Source organism: Cibotium barometz, chromosome 42, assembly GCF_041138505.1.
Source record: "Cibotium barometz isolate CiBa-2024 chromosome 42, ASM4113850v1, whole genome shotgun sequence".
NCBI lineage: Eukaryota > Viridiplantae > Streptophyta > Polypodiopsida > Cyatheales > Cibotiaceae > Cibotium > Cibotium barometz.
The window spans coordinates 5,535,322-5,550,510 of record NC_141087.1 but is presented as its reverse complement, the minus strand read 5'-3'; the positions used below and the strand labels follow the sequence as shown (position 1 = coordinate 5,550,510).

The 15,189-nt window shown below is 43.8% G+C and overlaps 1 protein-coding gene across 1 annotated transcript; it reads right to left on the bottom strand.

Annotated features, from left to right (window-relative positions):
- Positions 1-587: 587 nt before the first annotated feature.
- Positions 588-5,711, bottom strand: LOC147614104 (protein CLAVATA3 INSENSITIVE RECEPTOR KINASE 6-like). Its single transcript, XM_086780633.1, has 11 exons — positions 4,686-5,711; positions 4,383-4,515; positions 4,025-4,096; positions 3,778-3,921; positions 3,622-3,693; positions 3,341-3,400; positions 3,164-3,252; positions 2,949-3,080; positions 2,479-2,817; positions 1,514-1,884; positions 588-1,370 (listed from the first exon to the last, which is right to left on the bottom strand). Exons 1-11 carry the CDS (start codon positions 4,792-4,794, stop codon positions 1,050-1,052), a joined length of 1,842 nt encoding a protein of 613 aa, XP_086636759.1. The 5' UTR covers positions 4,795-5,711; the 3' UTR covers positions 588-1,049.
- Between the last annotated feature and the right edge of the window lie 9,478 nt (positions 5,712-15,189).

Below are 15,189 nucleotides of genomic sequence, written 5' to 3'. Positions count from 1 at the left end.
TCCAACAAAACACTAAAAGCAATGGTGCAAAGTACATCACTTTTTTGAGCTGACCAAAGATATTCTTATAAAGGGCAAACAACAAAATATGGCACCTCACACTTGCCACCTCCTATACTAAGGGCATATAGTCCACAAAGCAAAAATTGGATGCAAGGGAGGCGACGGACAAGGTAGATTCCCAGTCCATACGCTAGGGCTAACACAATCTTTCCAAAATGGTGAGATTCCTTGCACTTTTCATCTTTTCACGTATTGAAAGATTAAGACAATAAAAAATAGAGAGTAAATTGTGACATCTCTAAATTCAATTGCCACTTAGAACCCTTCTAATCCCTTCTGCTTCCCACATATTGACGAATCTTACCGTTCTAATCCCTTATGCTTCCCACATATTGATCATTTCGCAATTATCGTCTGAATAACAAGAAAAAAAAGCAATTTTTAAGTATAGAAATGCGACTTTTAGAGACCAAGCTCTCCAAAGAAAAAAGGTGGGTTCCCATAGCCTTTGCCTCCCTTTGTGAAGGTACAACGTTCTAATCTACCCTTGTGGTATAGGCAGTTTAATTTCAGTATAGATCAAGTTAATCAGAAATATTAGAAATTTGCATTATTATTAAGTAAATGCCAAATTTTGGAACTTCACAGAAGTGAATAAACCAATTACTACTTGAGCAGAGTATATTCACGTGCAATGATGCACACTTCCAGAATCTGCTTATAGCAGAGAACGACATTGATTTGTGGGTCTTGTCAAGCTTCAGGTGGGGATTATATAAAACAAGCCAGAGCTTATGTGCCCGTTTTAAATCCCTTTACACCCCTGCAAATGATCTACGAGGATGTGCCTCTTATGCTTTAAAACCATATGATCTACAATGGCTGTTGGATATGGGCCTTTGATGTGTATAGGTCATGTGATCTACAAGGTGGCAGTTGGGCATGTTCCTGTGATACTATGTATCATTGGGCCACTCTGTAAGCAAGGCATTATGCATGTCCTCAAGGCAAAGATAATGGAATTGATTTGACGACACTGAAGGGCACTAGCGAGGACCTGAGAGCTGAAGCTCAATGACATGAGACGTATCACACAGCAAGTCCAAATAAGACGGCGACATCTGCTGCTCCATGGCACTGCACCTATCTGCTTCAGCTTTTTGCCATGTGTCCCATCTGTCAGCCAGCCCATCACCCTCCAACATTTGTAGCACCTCTGACATCTTCGGCCTTTCGGCATACGGCAACAATGTGCACAAGAGGGCCACTTGGACCATCCCTTCCAGCTCATCCACTTCATACCCCATTCTTTTTACCTCCTCGTCAACAAGCTCATCCAATTTCTTCTCCTGGTAGAGCTTCTTCACCTGCCACATCAGCAACCTTGGTCAACAAGATAACTAGAACAGCAGACATTTCATCACTAAAGTTTGAACGCACGTGCACACGTACAGAGCATGGCCACATCATCCCCTTACCACTCAGGCACATGTATAGATAAGTTTCTTACCCAGTCCAGAAGTTTCTGCCCTGACAATCGCCTAAACCCAATCTCTGTCTGCCCTGCTATCAACTCCAGCAGCAGAATACCATAGCTGTAGACATCTGTCTTTGCTGAAATTTGCCCCGAGAGCGACTCAGGTGCAATGTAGCCAAATGTTCCCCTTACAGCTGTGGTGACATGTGATATACTGTGATCCAAAAACTTGGCAAGTCCAAAATCGGCCACAACAGCCTCCCCTTCCTCATCAAGTAGAATGTTGGCAGCCTTGACATCCCCATGAACAATTTTAGGGTCACATTGCTCATGCAAGTACACCAAACCACGAGCTGATCCAAGGGCAATGCGCTTGCGGGTGTCCCAGTCCAGGGCTGGCTTTTCTACAATTATGTTTCAGCAGAAAGAGGTTCACCCCATCAGACCCATGATACCAAAAGCATAAAGCATAGTCACCTAAATTTCTCAGTATTTTAAGGGAATCAGTTCATTATCTCCAACTCTCACAACACCCATTGACATGCTTCACATTACCAATAAACCCTTTAATAAACATGATTACAGATTCTTACCAACACCTACCACATCTCCCATAAAGAGACATCATTCATATGCATGATTCTCCACCTTAACTAAACCCTAGAGCATGTACAGATCAATTCTCGTCACCTATAAGAAAATACTATGCACATGCATGATAAACATTCATCAGAGACTTTGCTTTAGAGTTACAAATTAGCATAAATCTCATCACCAATAAAAAAAACCACATGCATGCTGAAAATCACTCCATGAACCCTAAAAAGTCCTTAATAATCCTCTAGCATAATCCTAGCACCCAAACGAAAATCACATTCACGCTAAACATCACCCATAAACCCTAATACATTGTTAATAATCTTCTACATCACGCCCCTCAGCACTCATAAACCCTAAAGACATCATGATGTAGCTTCCACCATCATCAAATGGTTTACCTCGAAGACGAGAGGCAACGCTGCCATTAGTCATGTATGGATACACCAATACAAACTCCATGGAGGTTGTGCAGCATCCCAGTAATCGTAGAAGATTCCGATGAGCAGCCAGGCTAATCATCTCCAACTCCACTTTGAATTCAGCCACAGCACGACGGTCTTTCAACCGCTTCACAGCTACTATAGAGCCATTTTGTAGGAATCCTTTGTACACTTGACCTGACCCACCTGTTCCAAGGAGATTGTTGAGGCTAAAATTGTTGGTGGCCTGCTGCAGTTCTCGCAGAGAGAACCTCTTCAGCTGGCCCAAGCACATTTCAGCATCCAATCCTTGCTGCTCTGCAAATGCATCATCCATCATGTGATAGGAAGATGTGAGGATAACAATGCTCCGAAACCCCACATGTACCAAAGCAAGAAAGAAGTCAGGCAACTTAAGGAAAGCACCACGAAAGTATTATGTATATCACCATCAGAAGCACTGTAGAGGCGTTGCCGTCGTCTACACCACCAAACGCAAATTCCAATTACCAAGCACAGGGCTATAAAGGCACATGCTATCCATTCACTCTTCTTAGGATGGCTCGGCTTTGACTTAACACCTGTAATCCCCTTGTTACATTAACTTTCTAAACAATTCCTGTTTTACTCTACCATGCTATACATGGGTGACTATGCTACCAACCGTGAGATCCGTTCAAGGGTAGCGATTGTCCTTGCCCTGGGCAATCATGGCCAGTGCCATCTCCACACAAATATTCATTGCCTTCAGCACTGAACGCAATCCTTGACGTGTAAGAAATAGGTCAAGTACATGTTGTGATTGAAACATAAGTTATCAAACAAAACTGTTTTCGCTCACCGCAGGACGACCGCTGAGAGCTGTGGCACTTGCCCACTCAGATTGTTGTAGGAAAGATTCCTGCACGTAAAATCCCATCATCAAACACAATCCAGTAAAAGAACCTCCTCTGCATAGAGAGGATAAACGTATGTATTTAAAAGTGTGGAAGTAGCACATGTATAAGTGTGCGCATGTATGAGTTACAAGTATGTGTACGTGCATACGAGTAACAAGCATGTGTGTGCACTGTATGAACGTATGTATGTACATACGTAAACATGGATGCGAGAAGCCCTTACACAGAAGACAAAGTGCCAATGGAAGCTAGTGATGTAGGAACCGGTCCAGAGAGATTATTGTTATTCAAAAGCCTGCAACGGCATTGCAATTATGAACACATTAACCATAGATTGGCAACGCAATAGAGACATTCGTGGATAAATTACCGCACATACAAGGTGTTAAGGTTTCTCAACTGCCCCAATGATGCAGGCATCTGCCCATTGAGTTGATTGCTGGAGAGGTCGAGAATTTGCAGGTTGGAGAGCATGCCCAGCTCTGCTGGGATAGGACCCGTGATATTATTGTCTTCAAGTGAGCTGCAATAGTGCATGCAGCATGAATTGAATTGCAGCCAACAAATAAGATAGACATGCGTTTAATGTATACAATAAGAAATAGAATGATGTTTAGCAAACTTACAGTATTTGCAAATTCGTTAGTTTGGAGATGTCGGGAGAGAGAGTTCCTGAGAGCTGCAGCCTGCCTAGCTCCCTGTGAAGGTTAAAACATAAGTTCAGGCGCTGATTACTGCACTAGTTCAAACTACCATGGTTGTGGATCTTGGTTTGATAGCTTAATTGATGCACAAAGATAATCATTAAGATTAAGCCATCGATGACGATGCTGAGAAACTAGATTACTAATGCAGGCAGGTACTGTAGAGAACTGAGACTGAGACATGGCTGGTGTGGTTGGACATGGTGGCTGAATGTATGTAAACGTAGAGATCAAAATTAGTAACATTACGCAGGATAGAGTAGCTGATCCTGTTACTTACAGTCTAATGACGTAGAGCTGAGAGGAGCATGTGACGTGATGCCAAGTGCAGGGGTCCGTGTAGCCGCTGTCCCACCCGGAAGTCTCATTCTGAGGGTCGATAAAGCTTTGCTTAACAGTCATCAGCACAAGCACTGCAATGATATGCGCATACATCCGTTTGCATCAACTAGGATTCAATCGACCTCATCAATTAACAGACTTTGGAACAGCACAACTGCACAGTTTTTTCAGGTCATAAATCGCCAAAGTTCACTGGATTGAATGATGTATGGTGCAAGATTAAGCAGTAATGAGGCCGCACCTTCGTAATTGTTGAGTTGGCCTTCACAGGGCCTCAGGGTGGCGAGCGACAGCAAGGAGAAGGCGAACCAGATCAATAGAGGTTGCGTAGTAATCTGCGAGCTTCCCATTATAGCAGTTGGGTATGAGACGATCAAGAGGCTTAATTTGGGACGCTAATGCGAGCGATTAAGAGCATACAAGCGAAGGTTTGGGCGCCGCAAAAAGCTTCACACACAAGTGATGCGCGTATGTATACTGATGATACTTACTAATAATACAATATGCATGAGAGGAAGAGAGGGAATGATTAGGCCTTGTAAATTGTTATTAAAAAAGCACGTTGTCTACGTCTACAGTTCTGTGAAACGAAACGATGATCTCTGCTGCGAGCTCTAGTTCTCTCTTTAACGTTATCTGTAGAACTGTCAGCAGGCAGAAATTGGGGAAACCAGGCAGGTGCAGCTAACCAGCTCCACTCAAAGCTTCATAAAGGCTTGGCATTGGGCCAAGTGAAAATGCGAGGGCCCCTTAAATTGTAATCTCAATTGTAATATTCGCTGTCTACTGTCTCAAGATTTGGCTAGCCCATGCCATTGAGGGGGGGGGGCTTGTTAAACAACGGTTAAACCTCCGCATCAAGAGAAGAAAACAATGGATAATGGCCCTGAGACAGAATTGTGTGATGGTATTGAAGCAAGGTTCTAGCTTCTTCTGCTACTACCTCGTATCTCTGCCGTTAACGAACGATCCCGATTCCTCCTGCTGCTCCGAGCTCTGCTAGACTAGTACCCAAACTCCAGGCTTAGTTGGAAGAAGTTAGGCCGCCGCATAAGGAATTTATGATGAAGCTAAGGCTAAAGATCATAGTAAGGATACTAATGCTAGTAGTAATCTACCCGCGTAGGCCGCAGCCTGCTACAGCAAACGTACAGGGAAGCTTCAGATATCGCACTGTCACTCCTACTCGAGCTATTGTTAGCGTTTTCTTGGGCCAACTTCCCAGGCATGCATTCAAGTTCAACACTGCAAGAAAGGCCGTATCCAACACTGCCTATATCCATAACTTGATAAATCTACGAAAAAAAATGAAGGTTTTGGAGCTATAATGAAGCAAAATTTTTCAACCTTAATTTTGAAGGCGGTTATATTCGCAGACCCACTGTGGGCCGTGTGCCTGGCATTGCTGGCCAAAAGCCGTTGCTCGCCATTCCGGCGGGGCGCCCACTGTGCCCACTGCCCAGTCTAAACTCTGGGTTTTTATGTCAGTGTGTCACGCGAACAAACTTCAAAGACCTCCCCCACAAACAGAAAAAGCAAAGGAATCAGGCAACCTGCATGCAAACCAACAAAAACCCTTCCAAGTTCCCAACTGAAAAGGCGCACACAGCGGCCAGGCTACACGCACCACAGTGCCACACACAACAACACGCCTCTCATTTCAGTACAGTTTCACGACCACCTACACCAGCTGCTTTGCATGGCCTCCTCGAGTCTGGAGCTCGACTGCTCACATGCTTTTTAAAACGCTTCCCCATTTTTTTTAAAGAAAATAAATAAAGCCGCAGGTCGAAGTACATACGACTACATAGTACAGACTGCACTCCTGTCGTCATGAAGCGTTCACGGTTCCATACAGTCCCAGAGTCCCGACTCCAAGGGGCCAGTGCCCAACATTTTTTATTAGATTCTAATTTGATCTCGCTTTGAATGCTCCACCCCTCCTCTTCCTTTTGTTTTGTCCACGGGTTCAGGCCCATCAGCGATCACCCATCAATATATCTGGATTCTGTAATGTGTGTGTGTGTGTGTTGTGCGCGCGTTTTTATGATGAAATTTGGTATGCCCTGGCAGGGACCTTCATCATTACCACTCGTGGGCAATTCATCACCTCGTCCATCGATGCTGATCTCTCCGTAGATCGCAGGCCGACCCACACACTTGACTCCTGACTCCAGAGCAACTGGACCCTCCCCTCTCAATTCTTCTCTCGCGAGCTTGCATGGAACTTTGCAAGTTGGCAGCTTGACCTATGGGCATCTCCAAAGGAATGTCAAGTTTACAACTAGCCCAGCCCCTTTGGAAGTTAAGTGTCACATCGGTTTTCCATTCTAGAAACTCCATGTAAATCAATTCCTCTCCCCCGACCCCACTTAATGAACTACTCATTGGTTATCCTGCCTGAGCGTTCCAAGTATGGGCACGCGGGTTCAAACCTTCAACACCCCCCCCCCCCCCCCTAAAGAGTCCTCACGATATACGAACCTCCCCTCCCCTAACGAGTCCTCACGATATACGAAATGCTTGCAAGCTTAATGTGCATCAAGCTTGATGGCTCAAAAGATAGGGATCATGTGTACAGAAGCCGTGCCACCACAAACGGGATTCAAGGGCATGGTTGTGTTTGCATCGGGGTTATGGTCATGAACATGGCTCAATATAGTTGACGGTCTCATCAAGGGGCAAGTCAAGTGGCCAAGATGATTAGTTGGCCGCCACAATGGTAGTGCCTATCTCGGTGGACAAGAGGGTCTTCACGATGGATAGTGAGACCCCGAGGTTTAAGAAGGAGAAGGCCGCCTAATAATGAGGCATGCATATAACCTAGTAGGTGGGCAGTGGAGTAGAAGGCTACTTACACAATGTTAGGAGATCAATGGTGGATGGGTCTCTTATGGAGATGGGTTGAGCAGTGGAGTAGAAGGCTACTTACACAATGTTAGGAGATCAATGGTGGATGGGTCTCTTATGGAGATGGGTTGAGCATCCCAACACCTATGGGTGGTAGCCAAGCCTACGTGTGATGGAGCTACTTACACAATGTTAGGAGATCAATGGTGGATGGGTCTCTTATGGAGATGGGTTGAGCATCCCAACACCTATGGGTGGTAGCCAAGCCTACGTGATGGATTGTGTGGGACTTGGGTTGTGAGCTTGAGATGATGTGCCTTGGGGTGAGGGCATAGAGAAGAGGCCACCGATGGGGTCGAGACGTTAGGACACTAAGCTGGTTGTTGGCATGTGTTAATCGTGCTCCATTGTATGTGTAGAAGGGTGTTGTACCTTCTCCATAGAGTGGGCACGTTGGTAACATCACTAGCGAGCCAGAATGGGGAGTCGGTGTGGACTTGAGTGTTGGAGCCATTATGGGTGACCTCTTGGCACAGTGGGTGTTAGAGCTATGAACATGCCATGGTGGACTACTGCGATTGGGTTAAGTCTTGAGGGTGGGCATGATTGTATGGGGAGGCTATAAGTTCTCAAGGCTGGTCTGGTTCATAAGAGGCTTGGATGACTAGCTCATGATGGGTGTAGCTCTGATACTAGGAAGTCAACAATGAGGGAGACCGAGCAGTGGGCATCTTGGAGTGAGAGTCAAGACTAGATGGATTGGGTTATAAGGATGACACACCTAGAGGCCTCAGAGTTAGAAGGCTTGTTGATGAGCATAGCAGAATGTGCTTGGACAGTCACTACTGGCATGAGGGCACATGGGCTAAAGTCAAGGTTGTCTTCCTAAGGCAACTTAGACTACTACTCATTGAAGTGTGAGCACTATAGACATGAAAGATAGAGACACTTACTTGGACTATTTTCACATAAAGACCTGGGCTTATCATGAGCTTGGGAATATGAGGTGGACACCCTTCACCAAGAGCACAAGCAATGGACCATTCGAGTTGGTGCTATACATTGGTAATTTCTCTTTAGGTTCAACGATTCCTTATTCTTGCTATTCAATTAAAATGAACAAGGGAAATGCTGGTGGAGGTAAGATGGAAGCTCCACTAGAAAAGGAGGAGATCGTCTTAGACGACTCCTCCTATATATGGAAGAATGGGGCATGAGGTTGAAATGCACCTAGTGACCCGCATAGAATCGTGACGGTAACCTTGTGGTCAAACGAATCTCACACATGGAGTTGGCCCCTAAAGCCAAGTGAGTATCAAGAAGGAGAAAAGAGAGGATTATCATCATTTCTTTAGTCTTGGAGAATGAGGAAGTTGAGCATAAATGGAAATGGGAAAATACGTACGTGTGAACGTTTTTTGTCATCCTTAGCATACTGAGTCTAAGCCAAAAGAGTCTTATCTTCCTTACTTAAGGATCCATTGATAGAAGAAGTGTAACATGCCCATCTTCAAAAATAATATATGTCAAATTAATAGATGAAATTATGGTCCTTTTTATGGTGCAAAAATCAACATTTTAATAATTGAGCTATTTTTACTTGGAATCTTAAAATTATGAATCCAAATTTAAAATCTACGGGTAATTTCACCCTAATGTAAGATTTTACAACACTCAAAAACGGACACCAGAATAAGCCTCTACGTAAATTTTTTGTTAAATTACAGTAAACTTCCGACCTTAATAAATGCATGTCCAGGTGTCCAATTGATGAACGGACTACACCCTTGCTACCAAGAAAATACCTCGGACAATTTCACCTCAAAAAAAACTTACCAACTGTTGGATGCGCCTGCACGTATATCTAGGCTAGCGTCCCAAAAAGGGATCCCCATCCTAAAAAGATGCCTCCTTAGGAAACGTGCATCAAAGGACCTTACCTTGGACCGCACACATACCAAGACGTCCACACATGGACCAAAAACCGACCACCCTAGCGTATGGTCTCCACTGGCCACGTGGCCACCTATGCGACCACTACCCTGGAAGGTACATGCGTACCCCACCTTTGGCCCACTTACGGGCACCACTCTTTCTACAGGCCCATGCAACCACAAGACGGCATATTTTTCACGTACACCATCCTTTCCACCCTGCTTTGCTCTCTCCTTACCTATACCCGTACCCGTTCCAGCCCCTATAAACCCCCCAGCACCCCTCTATGGCAGCAGCCACCTCTATGCATGGAGGCTCTCCCAACAGCTCTCTGTAGTAGCCAAGCTCTATCCAATAGTCCTCTCTAGCCAAGCTCTCACAACCAGCCCTCGTCTTGTGGAGGGGGTGTCCTAGACTTAAGTGGGATCCCTCCTCCTCCCCCCCTCTGGTCTTATTTCCAGCAACCAGCCTTGCTCTCAGTTTAAAGACACTCTACTTTTTGCTCCTACCCTCCCCCCATATAAAGAGACTTAAGCAAGCACACTTTTTTCTCTAACAGGTAGTTGCCCACCACGGGTGAGTCTTTTGCTCATTAAGTGAGCAACGGACTCCGAATTGCAATCCATCTGGAGAGCATTGAGTTTGCGATTATGCGAGCTACGAGAAAGTGGACAGTATGGTTCCTCCTCGAAGATGCCAAAATGCTACCTCGGGAAGTGTGCAGGACAACGACACAAGATGAAATGCTCCGAATGCAGCCCCAACTCTTCCCTTGGGAGTCCCTCATCAAGGAAATGGCCAAGTTAGCTTTAAAATCATTTAAAAAGAAGTTTTTGGATTAATCCTTGAGTTAGCATTAATTAAGAAAGATAAAGGATGCTTTATTTTTTCCTTGTTTTGAAAATACCAAATTTCTTATAGAATTGTTGCTTTCTCAAAAAGATAATGTGGTTTCTCATATCTTATGAGATTAGGTTAAACTAATGTATCACTATTTTACTTAAGTTAAAGTACATGTACATCTTCTCCCCGCCTTGATGCTAACCCCGTTCCTGTGCTTGTGTAGCTGGGTGGTGACATTAGCGAGGCCCAAAGTGGGCCCAAGATAGCCCCCTACCATTGGGAAGTTAGAACTCGCTGGTTGGCTAAGAGTTATGGATGTTGCCTCGTTCTTCGGGCCCATGCTAGTGCAGTAAATAAGCCCACCCTAGCGCGTAAGCATCCCTCCAAGGAGCGAGGATGAAGCAACAGAGCGTGAGAAAGCGATAGGCTAGCTTGAGTTCTTATTGGCTACTAACGACGAGGTATAGGGTCCCGTAGGGATTGCGTGGTCTATGGAGACTGGAAGGCCGAATTCTAGATTACTGGCGAAATAAAATATGGAATAAGAGAGCTTAGATCTGGCTATAGTTGGATTTGAACCTTTGTAATTGTTTTTTTATTAAGTCCTTTGTTTTATAGTATTGTTGTATCATTGTTTTAAGTTAAGTGACTGTTTTAATGAGCATCGTGTAAGATCCCTAATTAATGAACTTGTCTATATATGTCACAAAGTGTGGTAGGATTAATTAGAAAACAAAAATGATGGGTGAGTTGGGTGGAAAGTGGGAGGGTGGATCGCCTTGACTGCACCATCCTATGGGGACGGGTAGACTCGATTAGACGGGTAGCTTTCCAACAAATCTAATCAATCGCACTATGCTAGGTAAATAAGTCACTAGGCAACTCTATTCTAGAGGACTAGGTTAGCAGTCGTGCCTCGCATAAATGGGGAAAAAGGCATTGCTTCTAGGAAACAAGGATAGAGGTTGCCCAAGGTTGGTCAATCACTCTATGGGTGATTCTATTGTATAAGTCTTGTAATCCTAAATTTAATCTTGCAATGATGGCCAGGACGATTAGTCTTCTCCCCCCAATGCATTATACACAGACACACAGGAGAAGAAGCTCCTACTCAAACAAATGCAACCTCCCTCCTTTAAAGGGGAAGGTTCAAAAATTGAGAAGGATGCCGAGGTATGGATTGAAGCAATGGATGATTACTTCTTAGCCGCCAGTACTAGAACTGTGAACCAATCCATGCTTGCATGGTTTCGCCTCACTGGGAACGCTAAGCTCTCTGGTGGAAGCAATGGTGCCGGGTGATAAGGAAGTTATTGAACAATCCCAAACCTGGGATGACATCAAACAAGCTGTGAAGGAGAGGTATCTTCCCCCATCTCATAAGTCTATCAAGATAAATGAGTTCTTTAGCCTCAAGCAGCTCAGCTTAACTCTGGAGGATTACTACTCTAAGCTCATCACTCTTTGGAAATATGCCCCACCCATGACTACCTCCCAGTACGTAGCCCGCTTCTCACAAGGCTTGAATGAACCTTTGGATTCTTGCCTCAAAGCAATGAGGCCGGTATCTTCCCCCATCTCATAAGTCTATCAAGATGAATGAGTTCTTTATCCTCAAGCAGCTCAGCTTAACTCTGGAGGATTACTACTCTAAGCTCATCACTCTTTGGAAATATGCCCCACCCATGACTACCTCCCAGTACGTAGCCCGCTTCTCACAAGGCTTGAATGAACCTTTGGATTCTTGCCTCAAAGCAATGAGGCCAAGTACATTGCAAGATGTTCTCATATGAGCCAAACCTCTTGTGAAGGAGGTGAAGTATAGCAAAGCTAAGCCCCAGAAAAGATCTCACCTTGAATCAAACCCTAAGGATTAGTCTTACAAGATTCCCTAGCCAAATTCTCCCAACTACAACCGAGGCCAGCCAACCAACCTCTTTGTTCCCTGCACATATATTGCTTCTACTAGAGAGGCCCTTGGGGTGTGTTTCCATTGCAATTAGCCCAGACACTTGAAAGCCAATTGCCCCAAGCTTGCAATATCCTTTCCTCAAAGTAGTCGAGCAAATCAGGGCCGTGGAACCCCCATCCACCAAGGTGAAAGAGGTGGTGGATGTATGTAATGAAAGGGGCTTGAGTTTGTACATAAGGAGAGGCTCATGGGCATGGATATGGTCGAGCAAGTATGGAGGCCCAACATTAATGAGTGTGAAAAGGTGGGCAAGTATATAAGCGAATATTGTAACTAGGGGCATTAATCACTTTTGACTAATCAAATCATATTTTCTTGGAGCTCTATGCTTCTATGGCTATGGTGGTACTCCCTTGAGTGCATGTGGTACTCCATCATGAGTGCATTTTCTTTCTTTCTCTCTCCCATCATTACAGTGGTATCAGAGCTTTGTCTTTAATCCAAAATTTTTGGAATTTTTTAAAATTTTTATATTTTCTTGATCTTCTTGGAGTTTCTTGAAAATTTTCTTGATTTTGATTGATTTCTTGATCAAGAAATGGGGCATGGGGAGTGTGGAATGCTGGAAATCTCTTTGATTTTTGAATTGATTAAAGTTTTGGAATCATGGGTTAGCCGAGGACCAAATTTTGAGGGGGCCGCTCCAAAATTTGAAAGAAGGAACCAAATTTGGGGGAAAATCTTGCTAATCATGATTAACTTTTCTTAATCAAAACGTTTATGCTTTTTCTTCTTCCTCATGTTTGATCTTGGAGAGAATAGAGCTTCAATTCATAGCCGTTTGATGCCAAGAGCTTAGGGTTTTGATTCATCTTCTCTTCAGCTTCATTTCAAGCTCTTCAATGGAGTTTTTCATGGACATTTTCATCACTTTGTTGCTGTGAATCAAGCGCCTAATTGACTCCAGAAAACGGCCATTTTTTGCCACCATTGTAACATTAGAAGCTTGTTTAAGCTTAGATTGGGGCTGCTATGAAGGTTCACGTGTTTTTTCCTATGGAATTTCAGTGTTGTTTCGCGCGTTTTCTACGAGTCTTCAACGTCGATTTGCTACGTTTTTCATAGACATTAAGCAAGCAAAAGTTTGCTTAAGCTTGGCTTAAGTATAGCCAAGCTTAAGCAAAAGCTTGCTTAAGCTTGGCAAAAGAGGCGACAAGGTGCTATGTTTCCAGGCTGAATGATGAAGGGTATGGATGATGATGGACATGGGAAGAGGTCGTGAAGACGTTGCATTTATCAAGCTATGATTTCAATGAATTTGGATCATCTTCTTCAAGCTCTCAACCATTGAGGAACTATGCATGGAGTAAGGTTTCATCTATGTCTTTGAATGCCATGGATTAAAGCATTGTATGATGGCCTTTCAATCTAATTGAACACTAAGGTTTCAAGCATGTTAAAAAACTGCTCTTCAAGCTACTTGAATACCATGGATTGAAGTTTTGATTGCCAATGCTCCAAACATTTGCATGCTACATGCAATGGTGGTATGCCCATGATATTTGGAAGCTTTTGTATGGCCATGATACCTACCATTGAGGTGATTTTGGAATGCATTACATGAGCTCTTGCTTAGCATTAAGCAAGCTTTTACTTAAACAATAGGCAAGCATCACATTTTTGGTGATCATTGAGCCATTGAAATTTCTACTTGCCATTTGATTGATAGCTTGCTCATTGATAATGGCTATAAAGTAAAGGCAAAGGGCTGAAGAGATATACATGAAAACAGTGAGGTGTGGTTCCATATTGTTGCCAAATATGAGCCTAAAGCAAGCACATGCATGTGTCTACATGAGCCAATGATTGCATTGATCTTGAGAGTTCCAACTTGAAGCAAATCCTTGCAATTCATTTGCCTTATGATTCACATGATGTTGGATGCTATTTGGATGTTGTTTTGTGGTGATTTGGTGTATCGGAGCTACTTTGGATGATTGGGGGAAAGCATAAGTACATGCTCTTTGTAATGGATAAAATGAAAATAGCATGAGTCATGCTAAACACATTGTAAGTGCTCCTACCTTATCTCTTTGAAGTTACATCCACATACACCCCACTTGTACTCTCACTTCAATTCCTAGCAACTAGTATGCTTGTGAGGGTACCTCGAGCATTGGAGGAGAGGCTTGGGGGGAGCATAGCATGAACTCTCCTTGTCGTCGTGAATGCTTTTGGAAAAGCGGCAAGGAGGGGGATTAGGCACTTGGATGTGAAGACTTGTCCTCAACTTGTGCCTAGATTCGAATTAGGTACGAGGGTGGGAAGGCTTGGCCGGGAGATTGGCGGGTATAAAGCGCTCCTTCGACACACACTCGACTATATTGCAAGCATGCCCAAGTTATGAAAGCCAAATGTCACTTGATTGAGCATGCCATGGATACTTGATAGTGGTCGAAGCATAAGACTTGCATGAGCAAGTGTATGCTTTTGATAGTGATTACTTTAGGCATTTTATCATGATTGGACATTGGAAAAATGCTTATGGATTTTGATTGAGATTTGGTCCAAATTGCCAGGAGATTATGGTAAAAAAATGTTGATTTTCCTACACTATGCAATGTGTACAAAAGTGCAATTCAGTCCCAAACCATTCAAGATCTCTTAAGGGTCTTTGGAAGCCTTAAAAGGACGTCTTAAGACAAATCTAACAAGCCATCAAGTGGTTGATTTAGACATCATCTCAAGGTGCAAAGGGGACAATTTGGTCAGACTGAAAATCCTAATTCAATCAAAAACAATGCGGACCGAATTAAAGGTGTTTACATAGCTTAAGAGAACTACCTAAGAGCTTCCAAATGAGCCAACAAGTTCCCAATTCCGTTACCATTTGGATGGTCAACCTCACATAGTTAACTTTCGACTAAAAGTCAAAATGGAGAGGTATAGGGGTGCTCAAAGTGGTGATTTAGGGTGATAGGAGTGTTCCTCTCACTAAGGCGAATGCGGCAATCTAAAGAACTCCCAATTTGGTTATCATTTTCTATACTAACCACTTGGTAGCATGGGAAACTGGGGAAGGCCATCGAGATCTCAAGCACAAGTGCCCATGGAAGACAACTAGTTCATGATGATGCCAATGAAGTGGTTTGTGATGACATGGTACATGTGGGTGATGCTCCATTGGGTGAGAATCCACATTCCA

Excerpts from the sequence above, each read along its gene's own strand:
- LOC147614104 (XM_086780633.1), bottom strand. The coding sequence starts at position 4,794 with ATGGGAAGCTCGCAGATTACTACGCAACCTCTATTGATCTGGTTCGCC. Across the intron at positions 3,401-3,621 it reads ATTGGCACTTTGTCTTCTGT|GAATCTTTCCTACAACAATC; the intron begins GTAAGGGCTTCT and ends TTTTACGTGCAG. Across the intron at positions 3,081-3,163 it reads ACCCTTGAACGGATCTCACG|GTGTTAAGTCAAAGCCGAGC; the intron begins GTTGGTAGCATA and ends AGGGGATTACAG.